The sequence below is a fragment of the Kogia breviceps genome, chromosome 9 (genome assembly GCF_026419965.1).
Source record: "Kogia breviceps isolate mKogBre1 chromosome 9, mKogBre1 haplotype 1, whole genome shotgun sequence".
Taxonomy (NCBI): domain Eukaryota; kingdom Metazoa; phylum Chordata; class Mammalia; order Artiodactyla; family Physeteridae; genus Kogia; species Kogia breviceps.
Genome location: NC_081318.1, coordinates 40,893,118 through 40,910,086, shown reverse-complemented (window position 1 = coordinate 40,910,086; position 16,969 = coordinate 40,893,118). Strand labels below are relative to the sequence as shown.

The 16,969-nt window shown below is 39.5% G+C and overlaps 1 protein-coding gene across 9 annotated transcripts in view; it reads right to left on the bottom strand.

Moving 5' to 3' along the window:
* ELMO1 (engulfment and cell motility 1) overlaps positions 1 to 16,969 on the bottom strand; it is an 803,227-nt gene that overhangs the window by 279,035 nt on the left and 507,223 nt on the right. For all 9 annotated transcript variants that reach the window (XM_067042328.1, XM_067042327.1, XM_067042330.1 and 6 more), the window contains one exon: positions 4,748 to 4,856. In XM_067042328.1, the coding sequence (XP_066898429.1) occupies positions 4,748 to 4,856 (109 nt within the window). The remainder of the gene's footprint in view (positions 1 to 4,747; positions 4,857 to 16,969) is intronic.

Below are 16,969 nucleotides of genomic sequence, written 5' to 3'. Positions count from 1 at the left end.
TATCCAATTTTTCTTTACATAAAAAAAATGTTTCAAAAAAAAGAAATTCAGCTTTATCGGAACCAAGATGGCAGAGTAGAAAGATGTGCTCTCACTCCCTCTTGTGAGAACAGCAGAATCACAACTAGCTGCTGGACAATCATTGACAGGAAGACACTGGAACTCACCAAAAAAGATACCCCACATCCAAAGACAAAGGAGAAGCCACAATGAGACAGTAGGAGGGGCGCAATCACAGTGAAATCAAATCCCATAGTTATGGGACTCACAGACTGGAGAACACTTATACCACAGGAGTCCACCCACTGGAGTGAAGGTTCTGAGCCTCATGTCAGGCTTCCCAACCTGGGGTTCCGGCAACAGGAGGAGGAATTCCTAGAGAATCAGACTTTGAAGGTTAGTGGGATTTGATTGCAGGACTTCAACAGGACTGGGGGAAACAGAGACTCCACTCTTGGAGGGCACACACAAAGTAGTGTGCACATCGGGACCCAGGGGAAGGAGCAGTGACCCCAGGGGAGACAGATCCCAACCTACCTGCTAGTGTTGGAAGGCCTCGGGCAGAGGTGGGGGGTGGCTGTGGCTCACTGTGAGGACAAGGACACAGGCAGCAGAAGTTCTGGGAAGTACTCCTTGGTGTGAGGCCTCCCAGAATCAGCCACTAGCCCCACCAAAGAGCCCAGGTAGGCTCCAGTGTTGGATTGCCTAAGGCCAAACAACCAACAGGGAGGGTACCCAGCACCAACTATCAGCAGACAAGTGTATTAAAGTTTTACTGAGCTCTGCTCACCAGAGCAACAGTCAGCTTTACCCACCACCAGTCCCTCCCATCAGGAAACTTGCACAAGAATCTTAGATAGCATCATCCACCAGCGGGCAAACAGCAAAAGCAAGAAGAACTACAATCCTGCAGCCTGTGGAACAAAAAGTACATTCACAGAAAGACAGAGAAGACGAAAAGGCAGAGGGCTACGTACCAGATGAAGGAAAAAGATAAAACCCCAGAAAAACAACTAAATGGAGTGGAGATAGGCAACCTTCCAGAAAAATAATTCAGAATAATGATAGTGAAGATGACGCAGGACCTCAGAAAAAGAATGGAGGCAGAAATCGAGAAGATGCAAGAAATGTTTAACAAAGACTTAGAAGACTTAAAGAACAAACAAACAGAGATGAACTATACAAATGACAATGAAAGCACGACGATCCAAAAACTATGGGATGCAGCAAAAGCAGTTCTAAGAGGGAAGTTTATAGCCATACAAGCCTACATCAAAAACAAGAAAATCTCAAATAAACAATCTAACTTTACACCTAAAGAAAGCAGAGAAAGAAGAACAAACAAAACCCAAAGTTAGCAGAAGGAAAGAAATCATAAAGATCAGAGCAGAAACAAATGAAATAGAAACAAAGAAAACAATAGCAAAGATCAATAAAACTAAAAGCTGGTTCTTTGAGAACATAAACAAAATTGATAAACCATTAGCCAGACTCATCAAGAAAAAGAGGGAGAGGACTCAAATCAATAAAATTAGAAATGAAAAACGAGAAGTTACAACAGACACTGCAGAAATACAAAGCATCCTAAGACACAACTACAAGCAACTGTATGCCAATAAAATGGACAACCTGGAAGAAATGGACAAATTCTTAGAAAGGTATAACCTTCCAAGACTGAACCAAGAAGAAATAGAAAATATGAACAGACCAATCACAAGTAATGAAATTGAAACTGTGATTAAAAATCTTCCAAAAAACAAAAGTGAAAGACCAGATGGCTTCACAGGTGAATTCTACCAAACATTTAGAGAAGAGCTAACACCCATCCTTCTCAAACTCTTACAAAATATTTCAGAAGAAGGAACACTCCCAAACTCATTCTATGAGGCCACCATCACCCTGATACCAAAACCACACAAAGATACTACAAAAAAAAGAAAATTACTGAACAATATCACTGATGAACATAGATGTAAAAATCCTCAACAAAATACTAGCAAGCAGAATCCAACAACACATTAAAAGGATCATACACAATAATCAAGTGGGATTTATCACAGGGATGCAAGGATTCTTCAATATACGCAAGTGAATCAATGTGATACACCATATTAACAAATTGAAGAATAAAAACCATATGATCATCTCAATAGATGCAGAAAAAGCTTTTGACAAAATTCAACACCCACTTATGATAAAAACTCTCCAGAAAGTGGGCATACAGGGAACCTACCTCAACATAATACAGGCCATATATGACAAACCCACAGCAAACATCATTCTCAATGGTGAAAAACTGAAAGCATTTCCTCTAAGATCAGGAACGAGACAAGGATGTACACTCTCGCCACTATTATTCAACATAGTTTTGGAAGTCCTAGCCATGGCAATCAGAGAAGAAAAAGAAATAAAAGGAATACAAATTGGAAAAGAAAAAGTAAAATTGTCACTGTTTTCAGATGACATGATACTATACATAGAGAATCCTAAAGATGCCACCAGAAAACTACTAGAGCTAATCAATGAATTTGGTAAACGTGCAGGATACAAAATTAAGGCACAGAAATCGCCTGCATTCCTATACACTAATGATGAAAAATCTGAAAGACAAATTAAGGAAACACTCTCATTTACCATTGCAACAAAAAGAATAAAATACCTAGGAAAAAACCTACCTAGGGAGACAAAAGGCCTGTATGCAGAAAACTATAAGACACTGATGAAAGAAATTAAAGACGATACCAACAGATGGAGAGATATACCATGTTCTTGGATTAGAAGAATCAATATTGTGAAAATGACTATACTACCCAAAGCAATCTACAGATTCAATGCAATCCCTATCAAATTACTAATGGCATTTTTTACGGAACTAGATCAAATCAACTTAAAATTTGCATGGAGACACAAAAGACCCCGAATAGCCAAAGCAGTCTTGTGGGAAAAAAACGGAGCTGGAGGAATCAGGCTCCATGACTTCAGACTATACTACAAAGCTACAGTAATCAAGACAATATGGTACTGGCATACAAATAGAAACATAGATCAATGGAACAAGATAGAAAGCCCAGATATAAACCCACGGACCTACGGTCAACTCATCTATGACAAAGGAGGCAAGGATATACAATGGAGAAAAGACAGTCTCTTAAATAAGTGGTGCTGGGAAAACTGGATAGCTACATGTAAAAGAATGAATTAGAACATTCCCTAACACCATACACAAAAATAAACTCAAAATGGATGCACGACCTAAAAATAAGACCAGACACTACAAAACTGTTAGAGGAAAACATAGGAAGAACACTCTTTGACATAAATCACAGCAAGATCTTTTTTGATCCACCTCCTAGAGTAATGGAAATAAAAACAAAAATAAACAAATGGGACCTAATGAAACTTCAAAGCTTTTGCACAGCAAAGGAAACCATTAACAAGACGAAAAGACAACCCTCAGAATATATTTGCAAACGAATCAACGGACAAAGGATTAATCTCCAAAATATATAAACAGCTCATGCAGCTCAATATAAAAAAAACAAATTACCCAATCCAAAAATGGGCAGAAGACCTAAATAGACATTTTTCCAACGAAGACACACAGATGGCCAAGAAGCACATGAAAAGATGCTCAACATCACTAATTATTAGAGAAATGCCAATCAAAACTACAATGAGGTATCATCTCACACCAGTTAGAATGGGCATCATCAGAATATATACAAACAACAAATGATGGAGAGGATGTGGAGAAAACGAACCCTCTGCACTGTTGCTGGTAATGTAAATTGATACTACCACTATGGAGAACAGTATGGAGTTTCCTTAAAAGACTAAAACTAATTACCATATGACCCAGCAATCCCACTACTAGACATGTACCCAGAGAAAACCATAATTCAAAAAGACAAATGCACCCCAATGTTCACTGCAGCACTGTTTACAATAGCCAGGTCATGGAAGCAACCTAAATGCCCATTGACAGACGAATGGATAAAGAAGATGTGGTATATATATAGGATGGAATATTACTCAGCCATAAAAAGGAACGATATTGGGTCATTTCTTGAGATGTGGATGGATCCAGAGACTGTCATACAGAGTGAAGTAAGTCAGAAAGAGGAAAACAAATATCATATATTAATGCATATATTGGAACCTAGAAAAATGGTACAGATGAACCGGTTTGCAGGGCAGAAATTGAGACACAGACGTAGAGAACAAACTTATGGACACCAAGGGGGGAAAGTGGTGGGGCGGTGGGGGTGGTGGTGTGAAGAATTGGGAGATTGGGATTGACACGTATACACTGATGTATATAAAATTGATGAGTAATAAGAATCTGCTATATTAAAAAATAAATAAATAATTCAAAAAAAAAAAAAGAAAAGGAAATGATCTACTGGTAGTGTAAAAACTGGAATTTTTAAAAAGAAATCCATAGATCTTTTTCCTAAGCAGAGTAATATACACTCATTTCTTAATATATACTCATTTTTATAATATCTGAAATTCAGTCACAATACCTGCATATTTTTCTTTCCCTGTAGAATTTAATAACATTTATTCCCAGAGCAGACATGAAGAAATGCATACACTGGAAACCTGAGCCAAAGAATGTTTGGTCCACGGGGATGCTCCTGCTTAGCTGTCATTGTCTTGGGAACCCTGCATGTAGGTCAGGGCACTACCCTGGAAGCTGGGTCTCTGCCAAGCCTCACACCCTGTGGGAAATATGTGTACTTACGCAGCTCGCCCACTTTCAAGATCTCACACAGCATCTTGGTCAGCTCTATACTACTGCGGCCAAAGGGACATTCATGCTTATCTTCTCGGCTACTGTTCTCAAGCACAATCTGCAAGCAGGAAAGGGAACAGGTCAGAAAGGAAAGTCAGTTTGTAGAAAACATCAAAAATGTTGGCTCTACTATAACAGAGAAACAGATCCACTTCAGACCACCAAACCAGGACTCTTGGGGGCAGAACAAAACTGTACTTTAAGTATATTCTCTGTAAAAGGACTGAAAACTCTCATGTTTTCCAAATCTCCTAAAACCATTTTCAACTCTGTAAGAGGATATTTTGCTCATTGGTTTCCACTTACACAGAGATGCCCATGGAGAGTTTTTAAAAATAGCACAGTAAAGACTTTTTACTTAAGTGACAAAACCACTCTCTTTTCCCCCCAGTCATGTCTTCTCTTTCCTGGGAATAGCAACTCTCTTTCTATGACTTCAGCTCCTACATTTTTTTCCTTTTCTTAAATATTTTTTTCTATTTATGATAGGATATTGAATATAGTTCTCTGTGCTGTACAGTAGGACCTTGTTGTTTATCCATTCTATATATAGAAGCTTACATCTGCTAACCCCAACCTCCCACTCCAACCCTCCCCCCACTTGGGAAATACCAGTTTGTTCTCTATGTCTGTGATTCTGTTTCTGTTTCAGAGATAGGGTCATTTGTGTCATATTTTAGATTCCACATGTAAGTGATATCATATGGTATTTGCCTTTGTCTTTCTGGCTTCACTTAATTTGATAATCTCTAGTTGCATCAATGTTGCTGCAAATGGCATTATTTTGTCCTTTTTTTTTTTTTTTTTTCTTTTTTGCAGTACGCAGGCCTCTCACTGTTGTGGCCTCTCCCGTTGCAGAGCACAGGCTCCGGATGCAGAGGCTCAGTGGCCATGGCTCTCGGGCCCAGCCACTTCGCGGCATGTGGGATCTTCCCAGACCGGGGCACACACCCGTGTCCCCTGCATCAGCAGGCGGACTCTCAACCACTGCGCCACCAGGGAAGTCCTATTTTGTCCTTTTTTAATGGTTCAGCTCCTACGTTTAATCACATATTTCCCACAGGAGTTTCCATGTTCTTACAAGATCTCACCCTTGGCACTAGTTGACCGAACCACACCTAAGGGACACGTGACACAAACTGGACCAACCAGAGTCCTTCCCTGAGACTTATCACACAAAAAGGGAAAAACTGGCCCAACTATGCTGACAGTACCCACGAGGTATGAGTGTAGGAAGTACCTGAAATTGAATCTGCAAGAAAAAAAACAATAAAAGAAAAAGGAGAGCAAGCCAAAATGCAAGGGAAAACAGAGAGGAGAGGCAGTGGTAGCACTGACAGCGTTTGAGCGGCTGGTCCCACGTGTTCGTGGAGTAAAGCTACTTCCCTAACCTTATGGTTTATTTGCTAAACCCTTCTGCTGAAAATCCTTTGGGCTGTCCAATAAATTCTCCTCTTTCCTTAAGCTAGTTTGAGATATTCCTACCATAACTAAGGGAGTCATTCTGCACATGTATTAAACAAAAGTAAAACAAAACAGGAAAACTCTATTTTAAAGTTACTAAAGTTCAAAAATAAAGGGGAATTAGCCAATTGTTCTAAAATGCACAAAAATTTTTTTAAAAAGGTTGCTAATCTTCAAATTCATATGTTGACAAAAGGAATAATCAGCATATCCATCTTTGACACCACCTCCAACTTCCTCAATGGAGTTGTCTGGAATGTCCTCAAAAGCTACACCGCCCTGAGTAGGTGTATCCCAGTAGCATTTACAACAATGTTGTGCATCGACTTATGTTGTTTTTCCCCCAGACTATGACCTCTTCGGTGGCAGAAATGGTGTTTTATTCATTCAATCAACAGTAGTAATTGAGTACCTATTGTCTACCAGGAAGATGTCTAGGCCTATAAAGTGGAGAACAAGACCAGTGCTCTGACTTATCAGAGCATCCATTCTAATTGAGCAAAACAGATAAAACAAAAGAGGTAATTACATTTTATAATAAATGCCATGAAAAAAAGTAGTTGAGGTGGCAAAGAGTAATAGGGAAGACTTGGGGAGGAGAGTGTAGACAACTAGGTGACTTTTGGGAATCAAAGGGTGAGAGAGAGCTTGCCATGTCAAGGTCTGGGAGAAAGAATATTTCAGGCAGAGATCAAGGACAGAGCCCCTGAGTTGAGTAAGATGTGTTTTGGACACAACCTCTGTACACTGCCTGGCCTACCATGTGGAGGAGTTTGGAATTGTACACGGCAGTGTTCAGGTTCCAGGAGCCTGAGTGGAGCAGAGTGAGCCAGAGTGCATAGAGATGGGATGAAACCATTGCTGCAGGTTGCATGGGGGGGTCATTCGCAGATCCTGAGATGCTAAACAGGAGGTGTAGACAGGTAAGTGATGTGACCTGATTCGTTTTGAAAAGATCTGCAGGTGTAAAGAATGGATAGTAGGGACTAAGAAAGAAAGTGCAGTCCTTCTGGAGGGGCTGCAGCATCCCTGGCAGAGAGGAGGGTGGCGCAGACTGGGCCTGTGCAGTGCACTCAGCACTTGGTAAGTGATCAAGAAAGGCAAGGAGTATAGACAAGGAACAAAGAGGGGAAGGCATTTAGGAAAGAGAGATAAAAGGAAAAGTATTTGGAAGGAGGGAAGAAAAAAGAAGAATGTAAAAAGGGGAGAAGGAAAAGTAAATGAAAGTTCTGTTTCATTGACACAAACTGAGTTCCAAATAGTGAAGTAATGTGAGGTACCGCAGAATAGGGTGAATGGTTTAAAACCAAAGGAGTGATTCCTTTTGCAAGAACACCAGAATCACAACTAACTGCTGAACAATCATCAACAGGAAGACACTGGAAATCACCAAAAATATACCGCACATCCAAAGACAAAGAAGAAACCCCAATGAGACTGTAGGAGTGGCACAATCACAATAAAATCAAATCCCATAACCGTTGGGTGGGTTACTCACAACCTGGAGAACAATTATACCACAGAAGGCCACCCACTGCAGTGAAGGTTCTGAGTGCCATGTCAGGCTTCCCAACATGCGGGTCAGGCAACAGGAGGAGGAATTCCCAGAGAATCAGACTTTGAAGGCTAGTAGGAACTGATTGCAGGACTTTGACAGGACGGGGGGAAACAGAGACTCCACTCTTGGAGGACACACACAAAGTAGTGTGCGCATTGGGACCCAGGGGAAGGAGCGGTGACCCCATAGAAGACTGAACCAGACCTACCTGCTAGTGTTGCAGGGTCTCCTGTAGAGGTGGGGGGTGGCTGTGGCTCAACATGGGGACAAGGACACTGACAGCAGAAGTTCTGGGAAGTACCCCTTGGCATTAGCCCTCGAAGAGTCCTCCATTAGCCACACCAAAGAGCTGAGTAGGCTCCAGTACTGGGTCGCCTCAGGCCAAACAACCAACAGGGAGGGAACCCAGCCCCAACTATCAGCAGACAAGCCAATTAAAGCTTTACTAAGCTCTGCCCACCAGAGCAACAGCCAGCTCTGCCCACCAGAGCAATAGCCAGCTCTACCCACCACCAGTCCCTCCCATCAGGAAGCTTGCACAAGGCCCTTAGAGCCTCATCCTCCACCAGAGGGAAGACAGCAGAAGCAAGAAGAAATACAATTCTGCAGCCTGTGGAACGAAAACCACATTCACAGAGAGATAGACAAAATAAAAAGGCAGAGGACTATGTACCAGATGAAGGAACAAGATAAAACCCAGAAAAACAACTACATGAAGTGGAGATAGGCAACCTTCCAGAAAAAGAATTCAGAATGATGATAGTGAAGATGATCCAGCACCTTGGAAAAAGAATGGAGGCAAAGATCAAGAAGATGCAAGAAATGTTTAAGAAAGACCTAGAAGAATTAAAGAAGAAACACCTACAAGAACTAAAGGACAAACAAAAAGAGATGAACAATACAATACCTGAAAAGAAAAATACACTAGAAGGAATTAATAGCAGAATAATTGAAGCAGAAGAATGGATAAGTGACCTGGAAGACAGAATGGGGAATTCACTGCCATAGAAGAGAATAAAGAAAAAAGAATGAAAAGAAATGAAGAGAGCCTAAAAGACCTCTGGGACATTAAACACACCTACATTAGCATTATAGGGGTCCCAGAAGGAGAAGACAGAGAGAAAGGACCCTAGAAAATATCTGAAGAGATTATAGTTAAAAATTCCCTAACGTGGGAAAGGAAATAGCCACCCAAGTCCAGGAAGTGAAGAGAGTCTCAGGCAGTATAAACACAAGGAGAAACATATCAAGACACATAATAATCAAACTGACAAAAATTAAGGACAAAGAAAAATTAATAAAAGCAACAAGGGAAATACAACAAATAACATACAAGGGAACAAATAATATACAAGGGAACTCCCATAAGGGATCTCTCAGCAGAAACTCTGCAAGCCAGAAGGATGTGGCATGATATTTTTAAAGTGATGAAATGGAAGAACCTACAACCAAGCTTACTCTACCAGGCAAGGATCTCATTCAGCTTTGACGGAGAAATCAAAAGCTTTACAGACAAACAAAAGCTAAGAGAATTCAGCACCACCAAACCAGCTCTACAACAAATGCTAAAGGAACTTCTCTAAGTGGGAAACACAAGAGAAGAAAAGGACCTACAAAAACAAACCCAAAACAATTAAGAAAATAGTCATAGGAACATACATATTGATAATTACCTTAAATGTGAATGGATTAAATGCTCCAACCAAAAGACACAGGCTTGCTGAATGGATACAAAAACAACAACAATTTATATTCTGTCTCCAAGAGACCCACTTCATACCTAGGGATACATACAGACTAAAAGTGAGGGGATGGAAAAAGATATTCCATGCAAATGGAAATCAAAGGAAAGCTGGAATAGCAATACTCATACCAAATAAAATAGACTTTAAAATAAAGAATGTTACAAGAGACAAGGAAGGAAACTATGCAATGATTAAGGGATCAATCCAAGAAGAAGATATAACAATTATAAATATATATGCACCCAACATAGGGGCACCTCAATACATAAGGCAAATGCTAACAGCAAAAAAGAGGAAATTGACAGTAACACAATAATAGTGCGGGACATTAACATCTCACTTTCACCAATGGAGAGACCATCCAGACAGAAAATTAATAAGGAAACACAATCTTTAAATGATACAATAAACAAGATGGACTTAATTGATATTTATAGGAAATTCCATCAAAAAGCAGCAGACTACACTTTCTTCTCAAGTGCACATGGAACATTCTCCAGGATAGATCAGATCTTGGGTCACATATCAAGCCTCAGTAAATTTAAGAAAATTGCAATCATATCAAGCATCTTTTCTGACCACAACACTATGAGATTAGAAATAAATTACAAGGGAAAAAATGTAAAAAACACAAACACGTGGAGGCTAAACAATATGTTATTAAATAACCAAGAGATCACTGAAGAAATCAAAAAATACCTAGAGACAAACGACAATGAAAACACAACGATCCAAAACCTATTGGATGCAGCAAAAGCAGTTCTAAGATGGAAGTTTAGAGCAATACAATCCTACCTCAAGAAACAAGAAAAATCTCAAATAAACAATCTAACTTTACACCTAAAGGAACCAGAGAAAGAAGAACAAACAAAACCCAAAATTAGTAGAAGGAAAGAAATCATAAAGATCAGAGCAGAAATAAATGAAATAGAAACAAAGAAAACAATGGCCAAGATCAATAAAACTAAAAGCTGGTTCTTTGAGAAGATAAACAAAATTGATAAACTTTTAGCCAGACTCATCAAGAAAAAGAGGGACAGGACCCAAGTCAATAAGTTAGAAATGAAAAATCAGAAGTTACAATGGACACCACAGAAATACAAAGCATCGTAAGAGAATACTACAAGAAACTCTATGGCAATAAAATGGACAACCTGGAAGAAATGGACAAATTCTTAGAAAGGTATAACCTTCCAAGACTGAACCAGGAAGAAATAGAAAATATGAACAGACCAATCACAAGTAATGAAATTAAAACTATGATTAAAAATCTTCCAACAAACAAAAGTGCAGGACCAGATGGCTTCACAGGTGAATTCTATCAGACATTTAGAGCTAACACCCATCCTTCTCAAACACTTCCAAAAAACTGCAGAGGAAGGAACACTCCCAAACTCATTCTACGAGGCCACCATCACCCTGATACTAAATCAGACAAAGATATACAAAAAAAGAAAATTACTGAACAATATCACTGATGAATATAGATGCAAAAATCCTCAACAAAATACTAGCAAACAGAATCCAACAACACATTAAAGGGATCATACACCATGATCACATGGGATTTATACCAGGGATGTAAGGATTCTTCACTATATGCAAATGAATCAATGTGATACACCATATTAACAAATTGAAGAATAAAAACCATATGATCATCTCAATAGATGCAGAAAAAGCTTTTGACAAAATTCAACACCCACTTATGATAAAAACTCTCCAGAAATTGGGCATACAGGGAACCCACCTCACCATAATACAGGCCATATATGACAAACCCACAGCAAACATCATTCTCAATGGTGAAAAACTGAAAGCATTTCATCTAAGATCAGGAACGAGACAAGGATGTGCACTCTCGCCACTATTATTCAACATAGTTTTGGAAGTCCTAGCCATGGCAATCAGAGAAGAAAAAGAAATAAAAGGAATACAAATTGGAAAAGAAGAAGTAAAACTGTCACTCTTTGCAGATGACATGATGCTATAGGCAGAGAATCCTAAAGATGCTACCAGAAAACTACTAGAGCTAATAAATGAATTTGGTAAGGTTGCAGGATACAAAATTAATGCACAGTAATCTCTTGCACTCCTATACACTAACAACAAAAGATCAGAAAGAGAAATTAAGGAAACAATCCTATTCACCATTGCAACAATAAGAATAAAATACTTAGTAATAAGCCTACCTAAGGAGGTAAAAGACCTGTACTCAAAAAGCTATGACACTGATGAAAGAAATCAAAGATGACACAAACAGATGGAGAGATATACCATGTTCTTGGATTGGAGGAATCAACATTGTGAAAATGACTATACTACCCAAAGCAATCTACAGATTCAATGCAATCCCTATCAAATTACTAATGGCATTTTTTTCAGAACTAGAACAAAAAATCTTAAAATTTGTATGGAAACACAAAAGACACCGAATAGCCAAAGCAGTCTTGAGGGAAAAAAAACGGAGCTGGAGGAATCAGGCTCCCTGACTTCAGACTATACTACAAATCTACAGTATTCAAGACAATATGGTACTGCCACAACAAGAGAAACATTGATCAATGGAACAAGACAGAAAGCCCAGAGATAAACCCACGGACCTATGGTCAACTCATCTATGACAAAGGAGGGAAGGATATACAATGGAGAAAAGACAGTCTCTTCAACAAGTGGTGCTGGGAAAACTGGACAGCTACATGTAAAAGAATGTAATTAGAACACTCCCTTACACTATACACAAAAATAAACTCCAATTGGATTAAAGACCTAAATGTAAGACCAGATACTATAAAACTGTTAGATGAAAACATGGGCAGAACACTCTATGACATAAATCACAGCAGGATCCTTTTTGACCCACCTCCTAGAGAAATGGAAATAAAAACAAAAATAAACAATTGGGACCTAATGAAACTTAAAAGCTTTTGCACAGCAAAGGAAACCATAAACGAGATGAAAAGACAGCCCTCAGAATGGGAGAAAATATTTGCAAACGAAGCAAGGGACAAAGGATTAATCTCCAAAATATATAAACAGCTCAATATTAAAAAAACAAAGAACCCAATCAAAAAATGGGCAGAAGACCCAAATAGACATTTCTCCACAGAAGACATACAGATGGCAGAGACACATAAAAATCTGCTCAACATCACTAGTTTTTAGAGAAATGCAAATCAAAATTACAGTGAGGTATCACCTCACACCAGTTAGAATGGGCATCATCAGAATATATACAAACAACAAATGATGGAGAGGATGTGGAGAAAACGAACCCTCTGCACTGTTGGTGGTAATGTAAATTGATACAACCACTATGGAGAACAGTATGGAGTTTCCTTAAAAGACTAAAAATAATTACCATATGACCCAGCAATCCCACTACTGGACATGTACCCAGAGAAAACCATAATTCAAAAAGACAAATGCACCCCAATGTTCATTGCAGCACTGTTTACAATAGCCAGGTCATGGAAGCAACCTAAATGCCCATTGACAGATGAATGGATAAAGAAGGTGTGGTACATATATAGGATGGAATATTACTCAGCCATAAAAAAGAACGATATTGGGTCATTTCTTGAGATGTGGATGGATCCAGAGACTGTCATACAGAGTGAAGTAAGTCAGAAAGAGGAAAACAAATATCATATATTAATGCATATATGTGGAATCTAGAAAAATGGTACAGATGAAGTGGTTTGCAAGGCAGAAATAGAGATACTGCTGTAGAGAACAAATGTATGGACAGCAAGGGGGGAATGTGGGGGTGGGGTGGTGGTGGGATGAACTGGGAGATTGGGATTGACATACATACACTAATATGTATAAAATAGATATCTAATAAGAACCTGCTGTATTAAATAAATAAATAAATAAATAAGTTTAGGTAGTAACAAAAAAGAAATTACCCAGCCTATAAAAACTAACCTCCCCATACCCCGGGGCCTCTTGCCTTCTGAGATGGCCCACACTTTGTGGAGTGTGTTTCTCTCTAAATAAATCCACTCCTTACCTATCAGTCAATCAATCAATCAATCAATCAATAAAATAAAACCAAAGGTTTTATTTTAAAGTAGGTTTTTGATACAAATGTGCTCCCATTGTTATCCGCACAAACACTGTAACATAACACACACATACACACACACATAATTATTGTATGCACTGACAGTACCACACTAACAAATCAACCATTTCCATTTGGGGATGTTCCTTCCAGCATTGCACGTATACCTAACCCTAATCACAACCAAAACAGTTCCACTTGCTGAATCAGGGCAGTTTTCAAAGTTCATCATTGTTGCTTTATCCCCCTTATGATTGTCCAAGAAGTCGATGAACCATCCCATTTTGTGGGGCCTGTCAACTGTCAACTGTTTGCAGCACATGCTCACATAAATAATTATGCATTGCATATCAGCATGAACCTAGCCTTTGCTGTCCTTGGGATTTATTATAAAATTCTTCCTTACAGTCTCTTTAGCCAATACGTGTTCTGAGTTGGTTGTTTTTCCTCTGAGAAAGCTGGTCATAAAATCCAACTAAATCCCTTCTCCTGCCAAGCAGGAAGGACCAGTGCTGGGGTCCTTGAAAGCCTCTGCCCCTCTTCATGATCTCTTTTGGAAACTGGCCTGGATGTGAATAGTCTCATTCGACTGAGCCTGAATCACCCTCTTCCTTTTAGGAGAATCCTTTCTGGTTCTAATCAGGAATTCCAGTTCAGGAATGCAGGAGGGAAGAACAACTAAGTTCCCATCCATCAGTGAATCTTTATTTCTCTTTGAAAATGTTTGTATCTGAGATTGCCCCCATCAAGGAGCAAATCTGAATCTCTTGATGATGGGAAATGAGTGGGGAAAACAGAGCAAGAAGACAGAACATAAAGAAAAGACAGGAGACAGGTAGTCTTCAGCCGGCCCCCAGCTCCCAGCGAGGACATTCCCTGGCATTTCACATTAACAATTAACATTTCATGAGCGCATCAATATTTAATGAGGATGTGATCTGAATACACTGTAGGTGGAATTACTGCAGCCAATAAATGTTCCAAAAACATTTCCAAAGCACTGTTTATTAGCAGGTACTAAATTAAGGAGTAATTTAAGTAACCAATACATAAATCAGCTTTGAAAAGCCCTTCTCTTTACTCTTGAATGTACCATCCATCTCTAGGGACTACCTTGGTGGCACAGTGATTAAGAATCCGCCTGCCAATGTAAGGGACACAGGTTTGAGCCCTGGTCCAGGAAGATCCACATGCTGCGGAGCAACTAAGCCTGTGTGCCTCAACTATTGAGCCTGCGCTTTAGAGCCCTCAAGCCACAACTACTGAGCTCGTGTGCCGCAACTACTGAAGCCCGCGTGCCTAGAGCCCGTGCTCTGCAACAAGAGAAGCCACCACAATGGGAATCCTTCGCACCACTACGAACAGTAGCCCCCACTCAGCGCAACTAGAGAAAGCCTGCACGCAGCAACAAAGACCCAACACAGCCAGAAATAAATAAATAAATAATTTTAAAAAGAGTCCTATGAACAAAGATCTGTTTTTTTTTAAAAATGTGCCATCCATCTTATTATATTTACCCACCTAAAGAGAAATAGACTCTCCTTCCTGATTGGTTTCTTTAGACAAAGCCAACACAAATCTTTCAAGTTGCCTGTGTAAGCTTTAAGGTCAACACTGTCACAGAAATATTCAGAAAAGACTATGGTTATGAATGTTACTAATAAGATATTACTACAGTGAGAGATCATTCTTAGACTAGACAACATAGTATAGACAGGGAGTAGGTTTTTTTTACTTAATACCTACACTAATATATCTATTTTCAATTTCAACATTCTGGTATTCATCATGTTTACGTGAGATATTTTGAGCTCTATCTGGAAATATCAAAGCATATTTTTCATCTTTATTTTTTTCCCTCACTCTGGTTTTAAAAGCAAACATGCTGGAACAGAAACCTCGATGGATGGAGTACATATTAAAAACTGCTATTATCACTCATTTTAGAATACTTCATATACCAAAAGTAGTTGAAACCATCTGCATATTTTATAGAACACTTGATATTTATGCAATATTAAGTATAAAAACATTTTATTAAATACTTCAACTTTACGGAGTATATTTATGTATTTTCTATCCACTGATTCCCCAACAAGTCCATACAATGGATAAGGCAGGTATTATTATTATTCCCTTAAGAAAGTTAAAACAAGAGGAAGAGGTGACCTGCTTAGATCATAGCCTACGTCACTCCTGGAATTCAATTTTTAAGGTCTTCAATTTCCAAATCTCTTCCTTCCCCATTATATTTTACAAACTGCCTTCACATACACATTGCCATGAAACAATGGATTTCATGTCTCAAGAGGCTAAGGGAACTTTGATAACTTTCCTCTATCTCACTGAAGGGGGTTTATAAACCCCAGACCCTTCTAGACAAAGGTATAAAGTTCTCTCTTATCTCATCTATCCCCTAAGGGTCAGCAACAATTGCTCAGGGTTAATGACTTTGTGTGGAGGGTTTCCACAGGCTTTACTTCCATGCATTTTGAGTTCTTCTCCATTGGTGACAAACTTATCTGGCTTGGGAGTTACCATTAAGTGCCAAGTACATGACCAACCGCACTCTAGTACTTGCCTCTTAGCTTCAGCATCATGTTGCTGACTTATATTCAGCTGGTTGTCCTTGTCACACTTTCCTCCACTTTCTCTTAAGCTCTCCTCATCTGGGGCAAGTCCAGTCCATTCTGCTTTCCCTGTAGCCCTGGACCGAGCCTCAAGGGCTTCTTCCATTTCCTCTCATCTGTGGAGGTTTCTTGTTCAGGCTGCTTTGACTCTGACGGTCTTGTGAAGCTTAGTGGTCTCCTCACAGACCAGCAAGGACAGTACGTGAACCTGGACCGTGTTCTCTCCAAAGAGAAGGGTTGGTCCGTCTTGCCCCAATTCTGACCCAAAGCTGCTGCGGGAAGCATGTATAACATAGAGAGCCTGGGCCAAACTACTGTAAGCTTGCATGAGGCATTCCGTCTTTTTGTGAATTGTACACAAATTCCAGAAAGCCCACTTCATAGGACTGTTGTGCATCCTAAATCACAAAGCAAAGGCAAAATGCCTAAAGCAGACTTGACAGAGTTGGTGTTTATTATCGTTTTATTGCCCTCCCTCTTCCTATTCCCTTGAGGCCCTTGGCCAACATTTACCAGCAACTAAATGAAAATCATGACTGCAGTGAGACTAGCTCTTTGATGACGGGCCTCTGGGGACAGATGAAAGCAGTGCAGAGGCTCTCCCATCATTCTAGCATGAGAAGCATAAAAATGGTGTCACCACCTACTTACACCAGAAATGCAAGATAGGAAGTCCCATGTGCTCATATCCAAGCAGGAATCTTC